Source organism: Antennarius striatus, chromosome 22, assembly GCF_040054535.1.
Source record: "Antennarius striatus isolate MH-2024 chromosome 22, ASM4005453v1, whole genome shotgun sequence".
NCBI lineage: Eukaryota > Metazoa > Chordata > Actinopteri > Lophiiformes > Antennariidae > Antennarius > Antennarius striatus.
In genome coordinates, this window is record NC_090797.1 from 7,739,016 (window position 1) to 7,758,325 (window position 19,310).

At 39.2% G+C, this 19,310-nt stretch overlaps 3 protein-coding genes across 3 annotated transcripts; 1 reads left to right on the plus strand and 2 right to left on the minus strand.

Annotated features, from left to right (window-relative positions):
- Nucleotides 1-291: 291 nt before the first annotated feature.
- Nucleotides 292-2,327, minus strand: rhno1 (RAD9-HUS1-RAD1 interacting nuclear orphan 1). The gene is made up of 3 exons (XM_068307216.1): nucleotides 2,190-2,327; nucleotides 1,869-2,045; nucleotides 292-1,747 (listed from the first exon to the last, which is right to left on the minus strand). The coding sequence occupies exons 2-3, from the start codon at nucleotides 2,028-2,030 to the stop codon at nucleotides 1,037-1,039; spliced, it is 873 nt and encodes a 290-aa protein (XP_068163317.1). The 5' UTR covers nucleotides 2,031-2,045; nucleotides 2,190-2,327; the 3' UTR covers nucleotides 292-1,036.
- A 110-nt stretch (nucleotides 2,328-2,437) lies between these two features.
- foxm1 (forkhead box M1) lies at nucleotides 2,438-8,716 on the plus strand. Its single transcript, XM_068307446.1, has 9 exons — nucleotides 2,438-2,580; nucleotides 3,455-3,936; nucleotides 4,076-4,224; nucleotides 4,492-4,683; nucleotides 4,777-4,905; nucleotides 5,487-5,540; nucleotides 5,921-5,969; nucleotides 6,598-6,770; nucleotides 6,913-8,716. The coding sequence occupies exons 2-9, from the start codon at nucleotides 3,489-3,491 to the stop codon at nucleotides 7,726-7,728; spliced, it is 2,010 nt and encodes a 669-aa protein (XP_068163547.1). The 5' UTR covers nucleotides 2,438-2,580; nucleotides 3,455-3,488; the 3' UTR covers nucleotides 7,729-8,716.
- Nucleotides 8,717-8,872: 156 nt separating this feature from the next.
- si:ch73-352p4.8 (cystine/glutamate transporter) lies at nucleotides 8,873-19,018 on the minus strand. Its single transcript, XM_068307447.1, has 13 exons — nucleotides 18,882-19,018; nucleotides 15,066-15,300; nucleotides 13,523-13,649; nucleotides 13,336-13,451; nucleotides 13,083-13,208; nucleotides 12,892-12,991; nucleotides 12,772-12,816; nucleotides 12,568-12,691; nucleotides 12,185-12,288; nucleotides 12,005-12,101; nucleotides 10,150-10,299; nucleotides 9,868-10,045; nucleotides 8,873-9,629 (listed from the first exon to the last, which is right to left on the minus strand). The coding sequence occupies exons 2-13, from the start codon at nucleotides 15,280-15,282 to the stop codon at nucleotides 9,565-9,567; spliced, it is 1,449 nt and encodes a 482-aa protein (XP_068163548.1). The 5' UTR covers nucleotides 15,283-15,300; nucleotides 18,882-19,018; the 3' UTR covers nucleotides 8,873-9,564.
- Nucleotides 19,019-19,310: the final 292 nt, after the last annotated feature.

Below are 19,310 nucleotides of genomic sequence, written 5' to 3' on the forward strand. Positions count from 1 at the left end.
CCTCCACAAAATACCATTCAAAAATTCTTCACAACCACAAAATGCATTGCAACAGAAAATTTGGTAGAAAGCTTTTCCAAAACAAATGGATTAAAGAATGATTCATATCTTAATTTGATTTACATGTTTTTTCTACTTGCACTGATTATAAACACACACAGTGTGTGTGTGTGTGTGTGTGTGCGTGTGTTCCCTGGAATCTGACAGTGTCTTCCATCTAATTGAAAATTGTTGGATGAAAACTGTTTTGATAAGAAAAAAAAGTCTCCCCCTTTTGATGCAACAATTCCATTTTTATGCAACACATTTGAAGGAAAAAGCTGGCAGACTATCAAACAATGCAAGTGTTGCATGAGGTTCATCTTTTCTGTACAGCTTCCTCCGCTTTTGCAGGTCATAGGGTTGCTGCAGCCTATCACAGCAGACTACAGGAATGAAGCAGGGAGACGCTCCAGACACGTTGCCAGTGCATCAGAGCCACATGACATATAACCAACCACTCATGCGCACACTCACACCTATGGACAATTATTTGGCAGTGATCAATCCACCTGAAGGGCATGTTTTTTGGGGAAGAAGGAAACCGGAGACACAGAGAATTCATACAAAATCCACACAGGACTCAAACTCAAAACCGTTTTACTGTGATAGTGCTACCCCACTGTGCTGCCCGATTACTATGTTGTCTGTGAAGGAAGGAGAAAAAAAAGCACAACAGTACAACAAAATTTAAATCTGAATAACTGTAAGGTAAAAATCTCAATAGTTATACATTATCTATTTTTCAGTAATTGTGGCAATTTTGATTCATTTTGTCTTAACACTGGGGAAGGGCAAAGCAGGTGGGAATCATTTCATACAATGTTCACCCTAACACGAAATTGAATCAAAATGTAAAAAGTCAATAATGAACTGAAATTCCATAATCAAAAGCAGATCTGGTCAGTGCAATAAAATGGTTTATAGTAGTTTTTTAAGAGAAAAATAAAAAATGTCTTCTCTATTAATATCATTATTTAATGATGAAATCTTAAAATCAGGTGTGAATTAATATTTCCGAATCAGAAAGAAGGTCTCTCTCTTTTAGCAACAACATCAAATCCCTCCTTCTCCTCCATGTCACTTTCATCCCATAATCCCTCTCTGGTGTGTCAGTCACCAAAATGTCAAGTGAATGATTACATGTTGGTGAACTTGACCGAGACAGGAGCAAATGTTCAGAACTGAAAGAGGGATAGCTGCCACCTTCTTGTAATACTTTTGGAGTGTCCACATCAGGTGGCAGAACAAAACAGTTGGCTTCAGGTGCTGAAGTACCATCAGGGATTGCACATTTCTCCGTCACTTGAATTGATTGAGTTTCAGGTTGGTCCAAATATCTGCTGGAGGGTGTGACACTCTGACAACATCTCTTCACGTTCCTTTTTCTAATTGAGGTTGCCTGTGTCTTCGGTGCGTCCGTGTACTGTGTGCTAGAAACTGTCCTCTTGGTTTGGCACGGTCCCTGTGGTTGATTTCCTTCATCAGACACAGCAGTGCACTCTGTAACTTTCTTTTTATTTGTGTTCCTTTGTTGACGAGGCTCATCTCTTCCTCTTGTCTTAAAGGTTAAGGACGGAAATTTGCAAACAGTGTTTTTCTTTGGCAGCTGACTGTAACTCTGAAAGACGCCTGTGGAAGAATGACATTTTCTTCTTCCTCGCCTCACTGGAGGTGCAGCAAGCGAAGTGTCAAACTGTGGGCTCACCTAGAAGATTAAACGGACATGCAATCACATAGCTGGAATAAACCTGCTTCATATGCAACAAAAAGTGTTCTGTCAAGTATGCGAACAGAAGAGTCGGTTTCAAAACTGATGACCTGTTTACCCAGGAATGATGAGTCGAGTTGTGTTCCCGTTTCTCTGTGCAGAAATCTTTTGGGTTGAACGCGGCTCTGACCTCAGGGACATTCTGGACTCTAGCGCCCCTCACAGGCGACTCCAGAAACAACAATGGAGGCTTCGCTGTCTTCGTCGCTTTGCGGGGCATTAATAGAAGTGATTCCTGAAGTGGAAACCGGTTATCAGTTGATCGTAACAAATTTGTAACTCAACAGTTACCCGCGCCCATTCCCAGTTTGTTTAGGGTTCAATGTCGTGTGGATTGCTAAATATTAGCATTAAATCATTCAAACCATGCGGTACTCACGTGAGAAAGAAACCATTACAAAAGATGCGTAATTCATTGCATAAAGACTATTCTACAGATGCTGTGTATTATAAACTTCTTTGGCTTCCCGTCTTCCTATTACGTACTGTATAACTTCCCAGTCACAGTGTGTTCGAGTGCCACCGTGAGTTTTTGTCGAGCTGCTATTGGTGCGCTTTGATACCACGTGACGAAAATGTAGGAAGTGACACCCACAGCGCCAAAAATTCAAAAACGTTACAGTCGATCGGGCGGTGTGGTATAACAGAGGACCGAAGAATAACTTAGATATCATGCGTGTGTTCATGTAATAGAATATGATCGGAGTCTTTCAACTTCTGTTAGGAGTCCATCTAAGCGAGACTGTCAGAAGCACCACAGTAATATGAAGGTCTGTGTCTGCAAAGTTTATTTTTACAATTAAGTAGCTAGCTAGCTAGCAGTTATGTTCCGATTAGCCGCATTGTTTGCTTAGTGTTGTCTGTTGTAGATTTGGTAATCGTAATAGAATCACTGGGTGCAATGGTCAGTTTGGTTTTCCTCAGATTGTTGTGTGTTTATTTTCGCGGATTTTCTGAGCGTTTTCCTTGTTCTAACGGTACGATCTCCCAAGAAGTGTGTGATTTGGCATGTATATGCGATTTGTATTTAAAAAACAAAATCAAAACATTCCTTGTCACGTTTAATGCCAGTTAAGATGGACGATAAGACAACAGACTGAATTGATTTGGGTTTGTTTGACACGGAATGATGTACAGTCCTCTATGAAAAGTTCAGTTTTATTGTATTAAATATGTCATTATTACTTTTTAATTTGGACCTATGTAGACTTTAGTCTACATAAGTCCAGGAAATTGGTAAATGAGAACATACTACCAGGAAATTGGTAGTAAATGCGTAGCTACGTCAACAGCAGAAAACGTCATAGTCACGAATCACCAGTATGTATCTGGAGTAAGGTAAACGGGCCCATTGTGTGGCTAAATTTTGGCGCAGGTGACTAAGATGAATTTGATCACGTGATCCATTCTTAATATTTCTTCTGACTATTTCATGGGACTTGATTTCGTCCATAACTTTAATCTATCGATCAGTAAACAGTTCAAGATTTGGTTTAACTTAGGCTAAATGTCTCTGATACTTCCTATAGGAAAAACGTAAATATGGTCGGTGTGATACTTTTTGCCTGGTAAAAAAAATTCTAACATTTCACACACTTTAATAATATCGTTTGTACTCAAACTGTAGTGTATTTATGTTTACAGAATATCCATCAACACCATTTCCAGTGATCTGACCATGAGACGGAGCCCAAGGCGACCCCTGATCCTTGGAAGAAGAAAATTGCCTTTCCAGCAAAATGATCCACCAGCACTTGAATCAAAAAGCCAGCATGGTTCATCAGATTCGAAACAACCTTCAAAATCAGCAGCCAGTCAGTGCTTACCCAATGGTGTCCACATTCTGGATCACCCCTCCTTGTCTGATACACAGGTGGTTGTCATCCCCAAGACAGCAGACCTCAATACTGTCATCGGGGCACTTACTGCCAAAGGAAAAGAGTCAGGTGCCCATGGACCAAACAAGTTCATCCTTCTTAGTGCGAATGGCAGCCCTGACAATGGATCAGTTAGTCAATCTGCTCCCCAAGAAGGTGGCACCTCTACAAAAAATGCATTTGGTGAACAATTGAAAGATGAAGCTATGTCTTTTCCTGATGTTAAACCTCACTCCGGAATCAAGAAATGTATGGAAATGAGATTCTCATTCTATGTTGATCTTTTTAAAGAACAATTGTAGTTTTAACAGTATTTATATTACAGATAAAGTCCCTCTTATGTAATGTTTCTCTGTGTATAATAAAGTTTTTTGGTATTTCTTCTTAGTGATCAGAGATCTAGATTGTGATCCTTTAAATGACAACGTCGCCAAGATGCAGTGGGAGGATAAAATGAGCACAAGGCCTTTGGAACCAGATCTTTCTGTTCAGATGGCCAACAAAGAGAACATAACCTCAAATTCCCAGACTTCTCAGGTCAGTTGCTGCGTCTTGTCACCTCAGTGTGATAGTTACCTCTGGTGTAAAAGCAAATGTATGTGAGGAGTAAAAACCGAAACAACACTGTTATTTAGCTGGTCAAGCTCAAAAATGTCACATTTTTTCACCAACAGTGCAGTTCATCCAGGCAGCTTAGTTGACATTTTATACTTTAATAGACTTTAAAAATGGTGAATAGAAGATGTTGCTGTGCAGTTCAACGCATGTATTTCTTGGCTTTCATTTTCTTTGTTTCTTTCACAGTTACAAACCACACAAAGTGATGCAGATACTGCCGAACAATCCATTTCAGAGAGACCACCATATTCCTACATGGCCATGATTCAGTTTGCTATCAACAGCCAGAAGAACAGGAGGATGACACTGAAAGAAATTTACACATGGATCGAGGACAACTTTCCTTACTTCAGAAAGGTGGCCAAACCAGGATGGAAGGTGCTTCAGAACTGAACAACTGAACAAAAACGTGTGTATATGTGTGTAAAAAGAGAGATTCATACAGATATATTTGCTCATTTTTGCTTGCAGAACTCAATCCGCCACAACCTCTCTCTGCATGACATGTTCATCCGTGAGACTTCACTGGACGGAAAAGTATCGTTCTGGACTATCGAACCCGAAGCCAATCGGTGCCTAACTCTTGATCAGGTGTACAAGGTGAACGCTTTTTACTTTTTTCCATCTTCATTGTCATACCTTTCCACCTTTTTTTACAAAGTAGGACACATGAAACTAAAAGTATTTCTAATTCTTATATGGGTATACCTCACCCTACGTCGATAATTGATAGTAGGAGACAAAATGTAGGTTGAAAAATGATATATGTTGAATTAACCAAAATAACAATTCCCAGTTTTGCATTTTACTTAATGAGCCAGTTTTCAATGATATATAGTTAATACGAATCTATTTTAAGATTAAAAACAAATTTTATTTTTGATATATCAGAAAAAAAATCTAAATTTTACAAACACAATTTGACAATGTGCTTCTTACATTGTAGAGCTTTATTTATAAATGAATGATCAAATAAAAGCATTTTTTAGGTTATAAAACAAAAACAGGAATTATTATTTTGCAATAGTAAAAAAAAATCAAATATCACAGTTTATCTGTTACATAATTTCTATCTTGTCTTCCACGTTTTGTATAATTAATGTTTTCTTGTTTTGTTTTTTGTCATTTTATATTCCAACCATATGGATCTTGTCTCTGCTATTCCCCATCGTTCTTTACAGGCTGGTTTTGACTCAGTGAATGCTTCTTCGCCAGTGCTTTTACTTCCTCAACAAGTGAGATGCATTTTCCTTTCTTTCTCCATCTTTGCAGTTAGCAGTAGAAAATTAGAGAATTTTCAAATTGCACTTGTCTATTTGTCGCCTGACACTCTGACGAGAAGAGGAAAGCTACAGTTGAATGCATAAAATGTAGGGAAACATTTTTGTTGCAGGAAGAGCAGCAGGGAGACTGAAGTCATGCTGACAGGGTAGTCTGCTATGAGTCAAACAAATGATGTGTGTTCAGTTTGCAGAGGTCTGCCCTAGCTTTTTTAACTAAAACAAAGGGAAAAAAACAGGTTAGCGGTATCCGAGGTCAATAATGAGAGCACATTAAACTAACTGAGTCAGTAAATTTTATAAAAGCAATGCAATGTTGTTTTCTTTTTTTATAGCAACTAAAGAAAATGCATCCTGATTCATGGAAGTCACCAGTTTCCTCCGGTGAGTTAAAAGATTAAAATTGATCTTTAGTTAACAGATCAATCCAGCTTTATTAAATAGCACTTTTCATGGAAATCTTTTTTTAACAAGGGGTGCTTCACACAATGCATTAAAAAAAACACCACAGGCAGCAACACATATTAAATGAAATAAAATGAGAAATAGACAAGGAAAATGAACAATAAATAGTTTTATACATAGATAAATCAAAGATTCATAATTGTTATTATATTAAAACCTAATTAAAGAGTACAACAATAAATCAGTAAATAATTCAACGGGTATACAAGTAAATAATGCTTCATTCAAGTCAGATTAAAACTGTAAAAGATAAATAGAAAAAGCTCAGTTAAAAACAAGACTTAAGTAGGTCATGACTTTGCTTTTAAAAAATATCCGCACACACTGCTGTCAGGTCTTCAGTAACTCTGATAAGTAAATGTGAGAAATTAAGTTTCATAAAACAATTAAAGGACCTTCAAAAACAAACCTGATGCAACCAGACAGCTCATGCAAAGACTGGTGGTGTAAAAAATGGTGCAAGAGATGAAAGATCTTTGCACAGAGCTGACGGTAACCATTTTAAATTTTGAAAACTTCCTCTGATCTCTGTTGTTCTAACATTTAGAGAGAAAAATGAAACCTCTCCTTCCACGAACGGATTCCTACTTGGTTCCTATCCAGCTTCCAGTCACCTCGTCCCTCTTCCTGCCATCCTCGTCAAGCCAGATTCCCCCGTCCCACTCGCAGCAGAAACGTAGCATTCCAAAAGAAGCAAAAAGAGTGAGAATTGCTCCTAAGGTAATACTGACACCCCTTACAGTGTTCCAATAAATTAAGTCATGCATGATTGACAGATTAAATATTTCATCTGGCTACAAAAAAAAAAGTATGACAGAAAACATTACTGTTAGAATATTGAAATACATGGTGTGTCTGACAGGTGGCACGAAGCAATACCCCAGTAATGTATCCTCAAACGGGCAAAGACATAAAGGTGGAGGTGAAAGAAGAGCAGGTGTGTGTTCCAATCAAGTGCAAGACCCCAGACGCTGGTCCAAAGCGACAAGCCCGGAGCTCTCGGCGTAAACAGCGCCTGGTTCACTCTAAGCAAGAGGAGCCCGTCCTGCTTTGCCCCGATAATACTTTTTTTGACTCCGGTGTAGCATCCGATGTTTCAGTTTTCCAAGATGTTCAAGACATGGAGCTGGATGATCATCAGAGCAAGCAGCACAGCCCTGATCAAGAGTTGGCCTTTAAGACCCCCATAAAAAGCAGCAGCCACCTGACCTCATCCACACCAAGCAAGGCCCCCACTAACGTCTTACCTGAAACCTGGAAAGTAACCCCTGTCGGCAAAGGAAGCCAAGACATCCTGGACTTCAGTCCCATCCGCACACCAGGTGGCCCCGCAGTCACCCCACGGCACGATTACACCACCTTCAGCTTCAGCATGACTCCCTTTAAAGAGTGGCCTCTGTTTGGCTCTCCAAGGGAGCTGCTCACTTCTGCCCCCTCCAGAATGAGTGGACTAACAGACTCTCCCATGAAGTGGCTCCAAGATAGCAGTTCTGGTGACCTTCTTCATACAGGAGGAGTCAACACCCCAAACCACTCAATCACAGAGGGCCTCGTGCTCGACACAATGAATGACAGCCTGAGCAAGATTCTAGTAGATATCAGCTTCTCAGCTCTGGATGAAGAGGATTTAGGTACAGCCAATATTAGCTGGTCTGAGTTCATCCCTCAGTTGAAGTAACCGGATTTTATCAGATTCTAAACACCTTACGTTATATATACATAGTTTGATTTTTTTCATGACACTGAAGCAGTTGCAAAATGTATGAAAGATTGGCCAAAACTTTAAGGTGAAAAACTGACAAGATAAATAAATAGTAGTAGTAAAATAGCTGCTGGTTTAATAGATTAATTTTAATTTATATTGCTGAGTTAGAGTAACCAAAAATAAATATAGGTGAAACATCTCCAACATTGAAAATTAATATCAAATGGATTTAGTCATTGATGTTTGATCATGAGGATGCACCTTCCTGTTTGACTACTACACTTCCAAGACATTTTATCTTAGCTGCCATAGAGAATGAAAGTAATGATGGGAGTACTTGGATTACCAGGGCAAAAAAGTCCATTGTGCCCCCTCCCCCCACAATGAAACATACACACATATAAACAGTTTCCACCTACAGTTTACTCTTTTTCTCACATTCTTACACATAATTTTCATTTTACTGTTGAAGGACTTGCTCGGAAAGAGTTGGTTAAAATACAGTTTGTATATATGTCAATTTGCACATTTTAATATATATAATGTGGTTTTTAAGTTTGTAAATGGAAAGACTATACTGCTTTATGGGAACAGTGAGCTGCCTCTGCTGTTTGGTTCAAGCGCCTTCTGGAGACAACTTTTAGATTGTAATAAAGGATTGTTAGCAATAAACAGTGATAAAGTTAAAAAGACCATAAAAAAGGCATGTAGCACTAACGGCACAATGGGGTTTTTTTTCTTTACATTATCTGTAGATCAGTCTTTGATTTGTCACTTCCTAAATCTTTCCAGTTGTAGTTTGTCACTATGCCTGTATCACCTTAAAAGCACTTGCCTACAGGCGGGCTTTTTGTGCTTTCAGTGACTGTTTATTTTGAAATATTCTATGACAGTCTTAATGAAAATCATTATATTGTGTGTCATCCACAAATTGTTTTCAATAAAAATTAAATTGCTGACATTTTTGGGTTCTGTGTGAAAAAAACGTGACCATTTTGTGGAAAATGAAAATACCACAACAAGGATACACGGCTTCAAAAACCAACCCCTATATGTTGTACCTGATAAATTGAGTAGCAATATCATCTTAATAAAAATTGAAACCTTTCAGATTCAGTGCATTTACTGGTTTACAAAGCAGGGTGGAATTGAGACAAGATATTTAGGAGATGATGAAAACTTACAGTGATTAAGAAAAGTTTTTAATTTTACAGTGTATACTGATCTGATCCCAGAAGAGAAATTAAGAGCACACTCTAGTGAGTAAATACTGCAAATGCATGCATACATGTTAGTTTGTACAGGCCCCTGTAGCGCACACACACACGGGGGGGATCCCTGTAGGCATGCAGTGGGAGATAGAGTGGCAGGCAGCCCCTTTGTGGAGCGCCCCAAATGAGCAACTTGTGAAGGGGGACTCGGCTTGCTTAAGGCCGCCTCGGTCACTTCCAAAGGTGAAGTGACACCTCCCACTGTCAGCTCACACTCCGGGTGTTTTTTTTGGGAGGGAGTGGGAATTGAACCGCCGATCTTAGGAACATCGGACAACCCACTCTACCGCCTGCTCTACCACTGAGCCACTGCTGCCCAAAAGTAAGTTGCTTTTACTTAGCCTGTGATGTTAAACTGGTACAAGAAAACTGTTCAACGTAAGTACTGTATTAACTAAACCAGCAAATCAGTTATAAATCCTATTTTCCAGGTAAGGTTCTACTCTGAAAACTACAATTTTTTTTAATGAACAGAACCTTGATATATGAATAGACTTTCATAAGGTGGGGTCCAGAGAATCTGGTATGTCTGAGGTTGTCAGTACGTCTTGATTTCCTGCTGGACCACCTCCAGGAGGATTTGCAGCTTCTTGCTGCACGAGTCTAGGAATGTAGAAAAGTCAGAATTAGGAGAAGCTGAGAAGACTTTTCATTCTTTCTGGCTTGGATAAAATCAATGATGTTAAGCGCAGTAAGCCATCAGCTTACTGGGTCAGTTTGGAGTGGAATGCAATTGTACAAACATCTCCCACCCTCTCAACCTACAGTTCTTGCTCGATTGAAGATGTATTAAAAATGGATATGTTCAATTATCAAATCAAACTGGTTTGGTGGAACTTACTGAAGGTGCGTCTCCATCTCGATGGTAAACAAAAACTGTTGACGGTCAAATAATATAATGGGACCCCGCCCAGTGTCAGAGCACAGCTCCACCCTGTGTTCCAGGGGTCTGAATACAAAGACAGACCCACGATGAAGAAGCAAACCACTGTAAAAGTGATGATAATGACCACGGGTGCCTACAAGACATCAGAGACAAGGAAATCAAACAGATCTGTCTGTTTACGATACACTTCTAATGGCAAATCCTCTACAGATTGATTAAGAAACCAAAAACACACACCTTGAAAGGTCTTGGATGGAGAGGGAAGCGATACCGATGGATGAGCATCCCTGTGGTTGCCAAGGCAATGAACAACCAGCGAGAAAAGGAGACAAAGTTGATGAGCTGGTAAATGTCTCCGGAGGTTAAGAACAACACTGTCAAGGGGTACTGGAAACAGAAAACAGCTAAATGACTAATTCACACTCAATATTAAGACAGTATTGTTGCATAATTTTTTACTTTATTTATTTATTTTGGACTTGTTAATATAACAGACTTCACACCTTCATCACATTTACAACATCAACAACAACATCCGAAATAAAGTGCTGACGGGTATGGGCCAATAGGCTTGTGGAATTCCCATCCCCCAGAATCTGAAATATCGCTTGCATTACAATATGTTGTCAAAAAACTCAGACATTAAAAGTTTTCAACCAATTCATCCATTGAATTTTGACAGACGTTTGTACTCTTATCCACTTCCAGATATTAGCCTTTTCACCTAAAGCATAATCATGATTACATTCCTCCTAGGAACAACAAGGTTTGTTGACCTTGGCAGTGTTCTCAACAAGAATATAATGATCATATCCACCTCTTTCAGCAGTGTTTATACAAGAATTAACCACTTTGTTACAGGCACTTTAACAGTTTCACATGCTATTATGTTGTCAAAAGATATCAACATGCTTCATAACTTTGTCTAACACAACAGTCTGTAAACCACACCTGCAAAGATTCCTGAGCTAGTGGATCAGACAGCAGACTACTGGTGCAGAAAAGGTCAGAACCTGAGATAATGAAGGCTGCACCCAGTGGTGTCAGAGATGTGTCTTCACTTTGGTTCTAAAGTCACGGACCCATTTTGCCACCAGAAACCAGTAGCACTTCTCTATGGGCATCACCATGGGGAGCGACATCCTTTCGTGTCTTGCCCCCAGTGGCCAAGTCCTCTGTGTGCCTTTACCTGTCAGTTAGAATGAGCTACCCTTTCTCTACTATGGCCAACGGCCTCCACATCCTCCAGGGCCAGTGAGGTAATAGGTAGAATCTTAGGCCAAAGCACATAGTCAGTTTGTAGCATGGAGCGGTGACTGTTTTACAGTCTTATGAATCCTCTGCTTCTTTAAGAGACATCTCACTGAATCCCATGTATAATATGTAGCTGTTTGGAGAGAACATTTGTTGAAAACTTACAGGTCGTTAAGAATCACATGGTGCTCTTAGAAAACTGGATTGTCATGCCAGTACAGCCAATCTGTGAGCTGAGGATGAATACCCTTTATGGTATATGTTGCATAAATAGATATTCTCTAATCATTGCCCCAGAAACAAAACATAAAGCATAGTAAGACTTTCAAGGAATTCCAAACACAGGTGGACATTCAATTAAATGAATTTATAAAAAATTCTTGATTACATATTTTGGATACAAGAAAAAAGTAACAAAGAAAATGTAAGACATGTCTGCACTTGGTTTGGTGTATCACTGGCATGGTGTGATGCTAATATGAGCTCTTAAACTTGCCGTTGCCTTAGGTTTCTTCTCTCAAAGTTAAAAGTGACTGAACAAGAATTCTATTCCCCAACACAAACACACCCCCCAAAAAAAAAAAATAAATTAAAATGGCAAAAGTGTCACACATGAAAAAACACTGACCACTTCTAGAGTCATGGCCCGGATAAAATACAAAACAGATGAATTTACATATGATTGAGAGATGCAACTGAAGTTAATTACAGTAAGCAGACAGACTTTTTAAAGTGCTTTCTCAAACATCCAAATATTTTTAATTTATATTTGCACTGTCATGTCAGTTCATGTGTTAACATTACAATTAACTTGTGTGCAGGGTGTAGTCTACATTACCATTAGAAGCACAGCCGGTAAAGGCGTCTTTCTGCGGATGTGAATCATGGAAAAAATGGGAGGGCAGTGACCCTCTCTGGCTCCCACAAACATCATCCTGTAATGTCAACAGTTGGAATCAAGTTGCCCCTATTTTCAGGCAAATGAATCAGCAGGATAACATTCCTGTGTCCACATTACCTGGGTGCCCCAAATATGCCACCGTTAAGTGTTCCAAGGCAGGACAAGGCCACAAGAAAAGGAATCACAGACGCCATACCATGAAGGGCACGGTTTGCAAATGTCTGCAGAAACGACATTCAACCAAATTGTAATACAATTAATTTCTGAGGATTGTCAAGTAGTTTCTCAAACTTTTTTCTGTTACGACAGCCTTTCTATATATTGTAAAAGGCACAAAAGGAGCACATTACATAATTTCATACTCGTCCAATTCAAGTCAATCAAATATTTGACAGTTGATTTGTTCTCGGGTGTCTCTTCAGTTTTTTTGGAGCCATCGATATCCTTGTTGTGCAGCTTCCACAAAACGAGGCTACTGGCACTATAGCATTAACACTCACCACAGCCACAGCATCAGACTGCAACAGCTCGGCCGGCGTCATCATGGTGTAGTACGCCATGTTAACAAGTACATAACAGACTGTCACTGTCACCATGGAGCTGATTATTGCCAGTGGGAAAGTTCTGACATAATGAGAAAATAATCAGAATGTAGCTTCATTAAAAAAATTTAACTGACTGGAGAGTAAACTAATTATTGATACCTGTTGGGGTTTTTAACTTCTTCTGTAACGCTGTTCAGTGAAAACCTACAAGAAAAAGAAAAAAAAAAAGAGGCTTTTTGAATTCCAACCAGGGTTCACTACGACATAATTATTACTTACCATCCACCAAAAGCATAAAGGCCATTATAGAAGGCCAGCGGCAGCTTGTCCAATGTTATTAAGTCAAGCTCAAAACCATTCTGGAAATTGTCTGTTTTTCCTAAAAGGAAGAATATTTATTCACAGGGTAGCTGAGCGTTATCTACAAATGAATCATGATTGTACCTTAATAATAATTTACAGTCTCTCACCTTTAGCCAGTGCAATGACACCAGGAACGATGATGAGGACAAGAGCAAACATCTTAATGACAGTCAGGAGGACCTGCGTTCGTGTGGCCATGGTCACACTCCAGCAGTTGACTGCCACGACAAAGGCTACAAGCAGTCAAAAAGAAAGAGCTTGTAAAACTGAGGTTCATGAATCGCCAAGTTGCACTGCACAGACGTGTTTGAATGATATAACAATGTTGTGAATGGACAGGGGAAGCATAAAACCACTCACTCACTGCGAGGATGCTGACAAGTTTGACCAGCACAGTGGGAGCGGTGCATGGTGTATAGAATGGCTCCACCACATAGCGACCAAAAGCCAAGGCCACGTAGGAAGTCACAGCTGGTCTGGAAACACATCAAATCTGGTAGGTTTTGACTTTCAATCAGGTCAAAAAGAGCAGATGAAACTAACCAACCTGATAATTACGAATTCAGTCGTAAGTCGTAAGAAGGCAGGCAGCGGTCCCAGTGTCTCCAGTAGATAAGTGTAGTGGCTCCCTGATTTTGTAAAAGTGGTACCTAGTTCAGCGTAGCACAGGGCCCCTAATGAGAGAGCAAGAGCAGGCACGGAAAATTTATCCATAGATATAGTGTTTGTTTATTTTTCCATCCAAGCATCTTCTTGTACACGGTTAATGGATGGATGGGTTATTTTTATTTAGCACAAATTGGTATGCACTCAGCATTTTTTCTTCTTACTTCATTACTGTGAACAAAAGAAAAGATTTATGAATTTGCTGGAGTGTGGGCATAAGGCCACACAAAAGACACGTCCGAGGCGTACCCCAGGGCGTTTCTTCTTCAAGGATATGGATGAATGGATTGATTTTCACAGTGCGTTTATTTTATTGCTTAATATTAGATGCATTTACCATCAATGAAAACAGTATCTAAATTGCAAAATGCAAACCACTCATCTATGCAACAGAAAAAAATATAGAGATCAAATCAACTGGCTGAAGCCTTAAAACAAAGTGCAAGGCAGTAGTGTGCACATTATAGACTCAGACATACAATGCAGTACAGTACTGCATTCCATATGTCACTAGTAATTTAACTCGTAATATTGCAGTAATGAGCTGTCTGAAGTGTATCGACATTGAAAAATTGTCTTTGATAACTATTTCAATATCACAACGGCATGGAGGTGTCCACGACTAAAGCAGACCTCAAAATTTATTGAATTGAATTTTGTTTAACTTTATTTTGATAGGGCCAATCCAACCTTTCTGGGTTCATCACGTTTATTTCCGGAGGTTGTTAATTCCCAGAATGGAATTCCTGAGTTTATTGTCGTCTTGATTTTTCCAGCATAGTCGTTGTGCACAACAGCGTGTTGATTCAATTAACGGAGCTGTGGTTCCTTTTAGAGATGACAACTCCGTTCTGGCTGATTATAAATCCATAATAATACGCATTACTTACATTTGATAAACATGGTCTGTAAGCCAAAGGGACCTGTTTTGGGGTTTTTTTAAGAAAAAAAACTCTTAAGACCTAGCTGTTATTTTGACTATAAGAAATACTCAGATGAAACATATTGTATATTTATCATAGGTCATTTATTTCTAATGTTTAACTCAGACAATTGTTTTAGACATTTTAACGGTATTAGTCACACAGATATTTTTAATATAATGATAATTTTTCGTATATAGCCAATTAAATATGTTCAATAAAACACCCAAAAGTCAATGAAAAAAGTCAAAAACACATTTTCTGTGCGCAAATGCCACGTATAAGCAAGATCATAAAGCTTAAAGACAAAAAAAAGGGAGTGTACTGTAGATGTCTGTATAGGTTTTCAGTAATCCAGGATGAGGTATCCAATTTACAACTAAGATCGATTTAACACCACGTGACAATTTAGTAAACGGATAATGTAAGATTTATTTTTTATTTTTTTATTTTTTGAAAGAAACGAAAAGATGAACAAACACCTAAATCATGTCATCTCACCAAACATGGAGAGGATCCCACACAGAGCCCACACCAGCAGAGAGAGCCCCACGCTGCCGCTGTTCATCAGGACGCCTTTAGGCGCGATGAAGATCCCGCTGCCCACCACGGTGCCCACGATGAAGGCCGTCGCGGACACCAGGTTGATCTCCCTCCGCAGGTGCACCACCTCATCTTCCGTCTTCTTCACGTCTCTCTCTGTTTTTGTCCCATCCATGTCTCTTCTCTCCTTAAACTGATGGCTTCTATTATTAATTTAACGTTTATATACAAATCGTATTTTAATCCGATTTAAAAAAAAAATCCACGTCCAACACCAAGACATTAATTGCAGTAATAAGTTTCTTTGCGCAGGACTGCACGACAAGCTTAGTCAGCTGTGACTATATTTATTTTCTTGTTCAATTTATCGTTTTACCCCCCCCCCCCCATACCTATTTTGTAATTTCCACGTCACATTTGTGGAACGAAGTATTTCGTGATGTCACGAACGCGCCTTTTAGAATGATATTAACCCTTAGGTACCGATTAAAATGGCTCTACACCTTAGCCAAAGAGACAAAAAATTGACATTTCATAAAAGTGTTAAAAAAAATTGTAATACAGAAATATATTTTTTTCTTTCAATGCACCAATCTTTTACATTACTTCAGCCCTATCCATAGATATAAAGTTGTATTTATTATTTTATATGTCTATATGGAATTTGCCATTATAACCTTTTTTTCTTCCAATGGGAAAAACACGAAATGTGGAATATTTCCAGAAGTTAGTGCACAGTTAAATACTTCTGCTAAAGATATTACAACCTTGACCATACCAATAATTGGTAGGATTATTAACTTTAATGCATCATTAGTTTTTGGTACAATGAGAATTTCAACTTTTCTGAACACTTTAACCAAAGAGACAAAAAATTGACATTTCATAAAAGTCTTCAAAAAAATTGTAATACAGACATATATTTTTTTCTTTCAACGCACCAATCTTTTCCATTACTCCAGCCCTATCCATAGATATAAAGTTTTTCCATTATTATATATGTCTATATGGAATTTGCCATTACAACCCTCTTTTTCTTCCAATGGGAAAAACACAAAATGTGGAATATTTCCAAAAGTTAGTGGACAGTTAAATACTTCTGATAAAGATATTACAACCTTGACCATACCAACAATTGGTAGGATTATTAACTTTAATGCATTATTAGTTTTTGGTACAATGAGAATTTTAGCTTTTCTAAACACTTTAACCAAAGAGACAAAAAATTGACATTTCATAAAAGTCTAAAAAAAACATGCCATACAGAAATATTTTTTTCTTTCAGTGCATCTGATCTTTTCCATTACTTCAGCCCTATTCATAGATATAAAGTTTTTTTTATTATTATATATGTCTATATGGAATTTGCCATGACAACCCTCTTTTTCTTCCAATGGGAAAAACACAAAATATGGAATATTTAGAAAAATTTGCATATGGTTAAATATTTCTGATAAAGATATTACAACCTTGACCATGCCAGTAATTGGTAACAATATTAACTTTAATGCATGATTAGTTTTTGGTACAAAGAGAATTTTAAAGTTAATGAACACATTGGCTAATGGTCCAAAACGGATCATGTCATGAAATTGTATGCGCCTCGCCATGGCAACGTGTCCGGTGCAGACAAACAAAAATGAGACCTTCGTACAACTATATATTTTATTATACATATAAACATTTCAACATTCATTAAATTTCAAACATAAGAACAATATTTGTGCAGTGTATGCCGTGGTATGGTATGTTTTGTTGTTGTTGTTGTGTGTGTGTGTGCGTGTGTGTGTGTGTGTGTGTGTGTGTGTGTGTGTGCGTGCGTGCGTGCGTGTGTGAGAATGAATGTTTACTGGCACTTGAAACACGACTCACAGATAATCTTGTAGTGACTCTTGCATGCATGTGCGTGACACTTTGCGCACTGGCTCCACACTCCCTTCTGATCAGCGCACAGCATATGCGAGTCTTACGTGATTTGGCCGGGACCGGCTGTGGCTCCTCCCCTGCCCCATCTTCCTCTTGATTGCCCCGGCCCTGGACTTCACGGACCAGGCTCGCCGAAAACGGTGCTCTAGGCATCCGCGGTCGGTTCTCCATTGCTGGGGTGACGAGCGCTGCGCCGAGCTGCTCCAAAAAAAGGTGGCGTTTCGTGGACCGAGAGCTGTTCCAGCCGGGGTACACAGACAAGAAAAGACGGAAGGCGTTGTAGCAGGAAACATGGACCATGTGATAAAAAAGACACCTGGGCCAGCGGCGCGTTTGCCGGCTGCAGGAGTAGGTGCCACAAGCCTGCGGAAGAAAAACAAATTACACGAATGATATGCATACAATTTCACACATCCCTCTTGATAAATAGAAAAATATTCAACGAAATAAAGTGCATAGGCTATTGCTATATCGCACAATCAAACGTAGTGAGTAACAGTAAATAAATACCAGTAAGTGAAATAAATAAGTGATGCGTAAATACCTGGTCCAGGTGGTCGACGGCTCCTTTGCAGCGATTATAGTCCATTATTATTTGTGGGGGGTTTTTCCCCGATTCCTGGACCTCTGGTTCCCGGTGTTTTGTGCTCAGGAGAAGCACGTTTGTTTTGTTTTGTTTTTTTTGGGGGGGGGGACGACATATGACACGATCGCTGTCTTCATGCGTGAATCCGAACAACGATGACTGCACTTGCCGCTGTTTACTGTCTAAGAGCTGCGGGGGGAGCACAGCCAGCCCCCCCAGCCAGCGGAAAAGATGTAAAAAAAAAATTGTCCGTGGTCAGCGTGTGGCCCTGGAGCGATTCAGTGAGCTCCAGTGCCACACGCATTCCTTGGTTGCGCTCCACCGGAGCTGACGCAGACCTCCCCGTATAAACCTGGAGCCTCCACGCGTAAGGGGTCTGGACATCACACAAAGCCCAGATTTTGAGTCCGTACTTGGCTGGTTTGGAAGGCATGTATTGTTTGAATGAACAACGGCCCCTAAAAGTGACCATTTATCTACTGTGGCTTCTTTTGATCCAGCAAATTTTGCTGGATCAAAAGAAGCCTCCGCTCACCTATTGGATGAATGGAAATACATATTTTTGCAGGTGTGTAAACACAGACCTGCAAACAAATCATGTTCTTTTTCATGTCCTTCTGTCACACCCACTACCTTTCATGAAGGTAGTTGTTGTGAATGAAGGAACGAAAATAAGAAGAAGGAGGAGTAAACAGGAGGAGTAAACACAGACTGTGTCTGGGCTGTGGGGTCAATGTGGGGACAGTGGCTTGCTGCAGACAATGAAGATCATGTTGCATTATAACATGGCAGCATTATTGTATATAGTAATATATATAATATGCATATATAATATATTAATATATTATATATATATATATGCCTATAGCATATGAAAAATATGTGGTTATAATGGGAGTCAATGAGACCATTTTTGTACCAATTGGTTCCTGTGTGTACACGGTGACAATCTACTATTCTATACACTTCCAATGACAGGCATTAAGGAATTTAGAAAATAAAGTTGAAAGAAAATGACTGGCAAAATTTAATATATTTAGCCTTTTAATTGACTGATTTATTGGGAAAGAAAAACATAAAGACAACAAAAATGTCACTTTTGGTACCAATCAGTCCCCAAGGGTTAAAGGAGCGCTTAGAAAGTTTGTACTTTCAGCAACGGCTGCCAAAATCTTATGACGTCTGTAATGAAACACGCATAGTTTTAAACAGTGAAACTCATATTTATAGCAATTTGGCACACATAATATAAATAATATTACCTATTTCGTGTCCTTTGACAGTGGATCAGTCCCACAGCAGCAGCCGTGTCCTTCACGCGTCTCCCACTGACTCCTTTACACTGATCCTTTCCCCCCAAATAGCTCTCAACAGCCCCCTAAGTGATTTGTGTTATCCTTCCCGGACACCCATTTGCAAAAGTGGAGTGTAGTACTTTGAGAAAACACTGGCCAAACCATGGCAACTTACCTCCCCTAAATTTTCCTGCGTGTTTTCCTCCCGTGTGAACGACAGCTTGCGGACTTGTTGATGCCGCTCCCGGAGTTCAAGTAATCAATCGTTAACCTAATATGTTTTCATACTACACAGTCCACTGATATATAAGTTTGCTATAAAAACATATTTGAAAAGAATATTTCACTTTAATATTCCCTAAGGTTTACACAAACATTATAAATGATTATACAAGT

Bases quoted from the DNA above. Each gene is read 5' to 3' on its own strand.
- rhno1 (XM_068307216.1), bottom strand. From the start codon at position 2,030: ATGCCCCGCAAAGCGACGAAGACAGCGAAGCCTCCATTGTTGTTTCTG. The intron at 1,748-1,868 runs GTAAACAGGTCA...TTAATCTTCTAG, and splicing joins ACTCGACTCATCATTCCTGG to GTGAGCCCACAGTTTGACAC.
- foxm1 (XM_068307446.1), top strand. From the start codon at position 3,489: ATGAGACGGAGCCCAAGGCGACCCCTGATCCTTGGAAGAAGAAAATTG. The intron at 3,937-4,075 runs GTATGGAAATGA...ATTTCTTCTTAG, and splicing joins TCACTCCGGAATCAAGAAAT to TGATCAGAGATCTAGATTGT. The intron at 6,771-6,912 runs GTAATACTGACA...TGTGTCTGACAG, and splicing joins GAGTGAGAATTGCTCCTAAG to GTGGCACGAAGCAATACCCC.
- si:ch73-352p4.8 (XM_068307447.1), bottom strand. From the start codon at position 15,282: ATGGATGGGACAAAAACAGAGAGAGACGTGAAGAAGACGGAAGATGAG. The intron at 13,650-15,065 runs GTGAGATGACAT...CTCTCTCATTAG, and splicing joins TGGGATCCTCTCCATGTTTG to GGGCCCTGTGCTACGCTGAA. The intron at 12,992-13,082 runs GTGAGAGACTGT...TCTTCCTTTTAG, and splicing joins TGTCATTGCACTGGCTAAAG to GAAAAACAGACAATTTCCAG.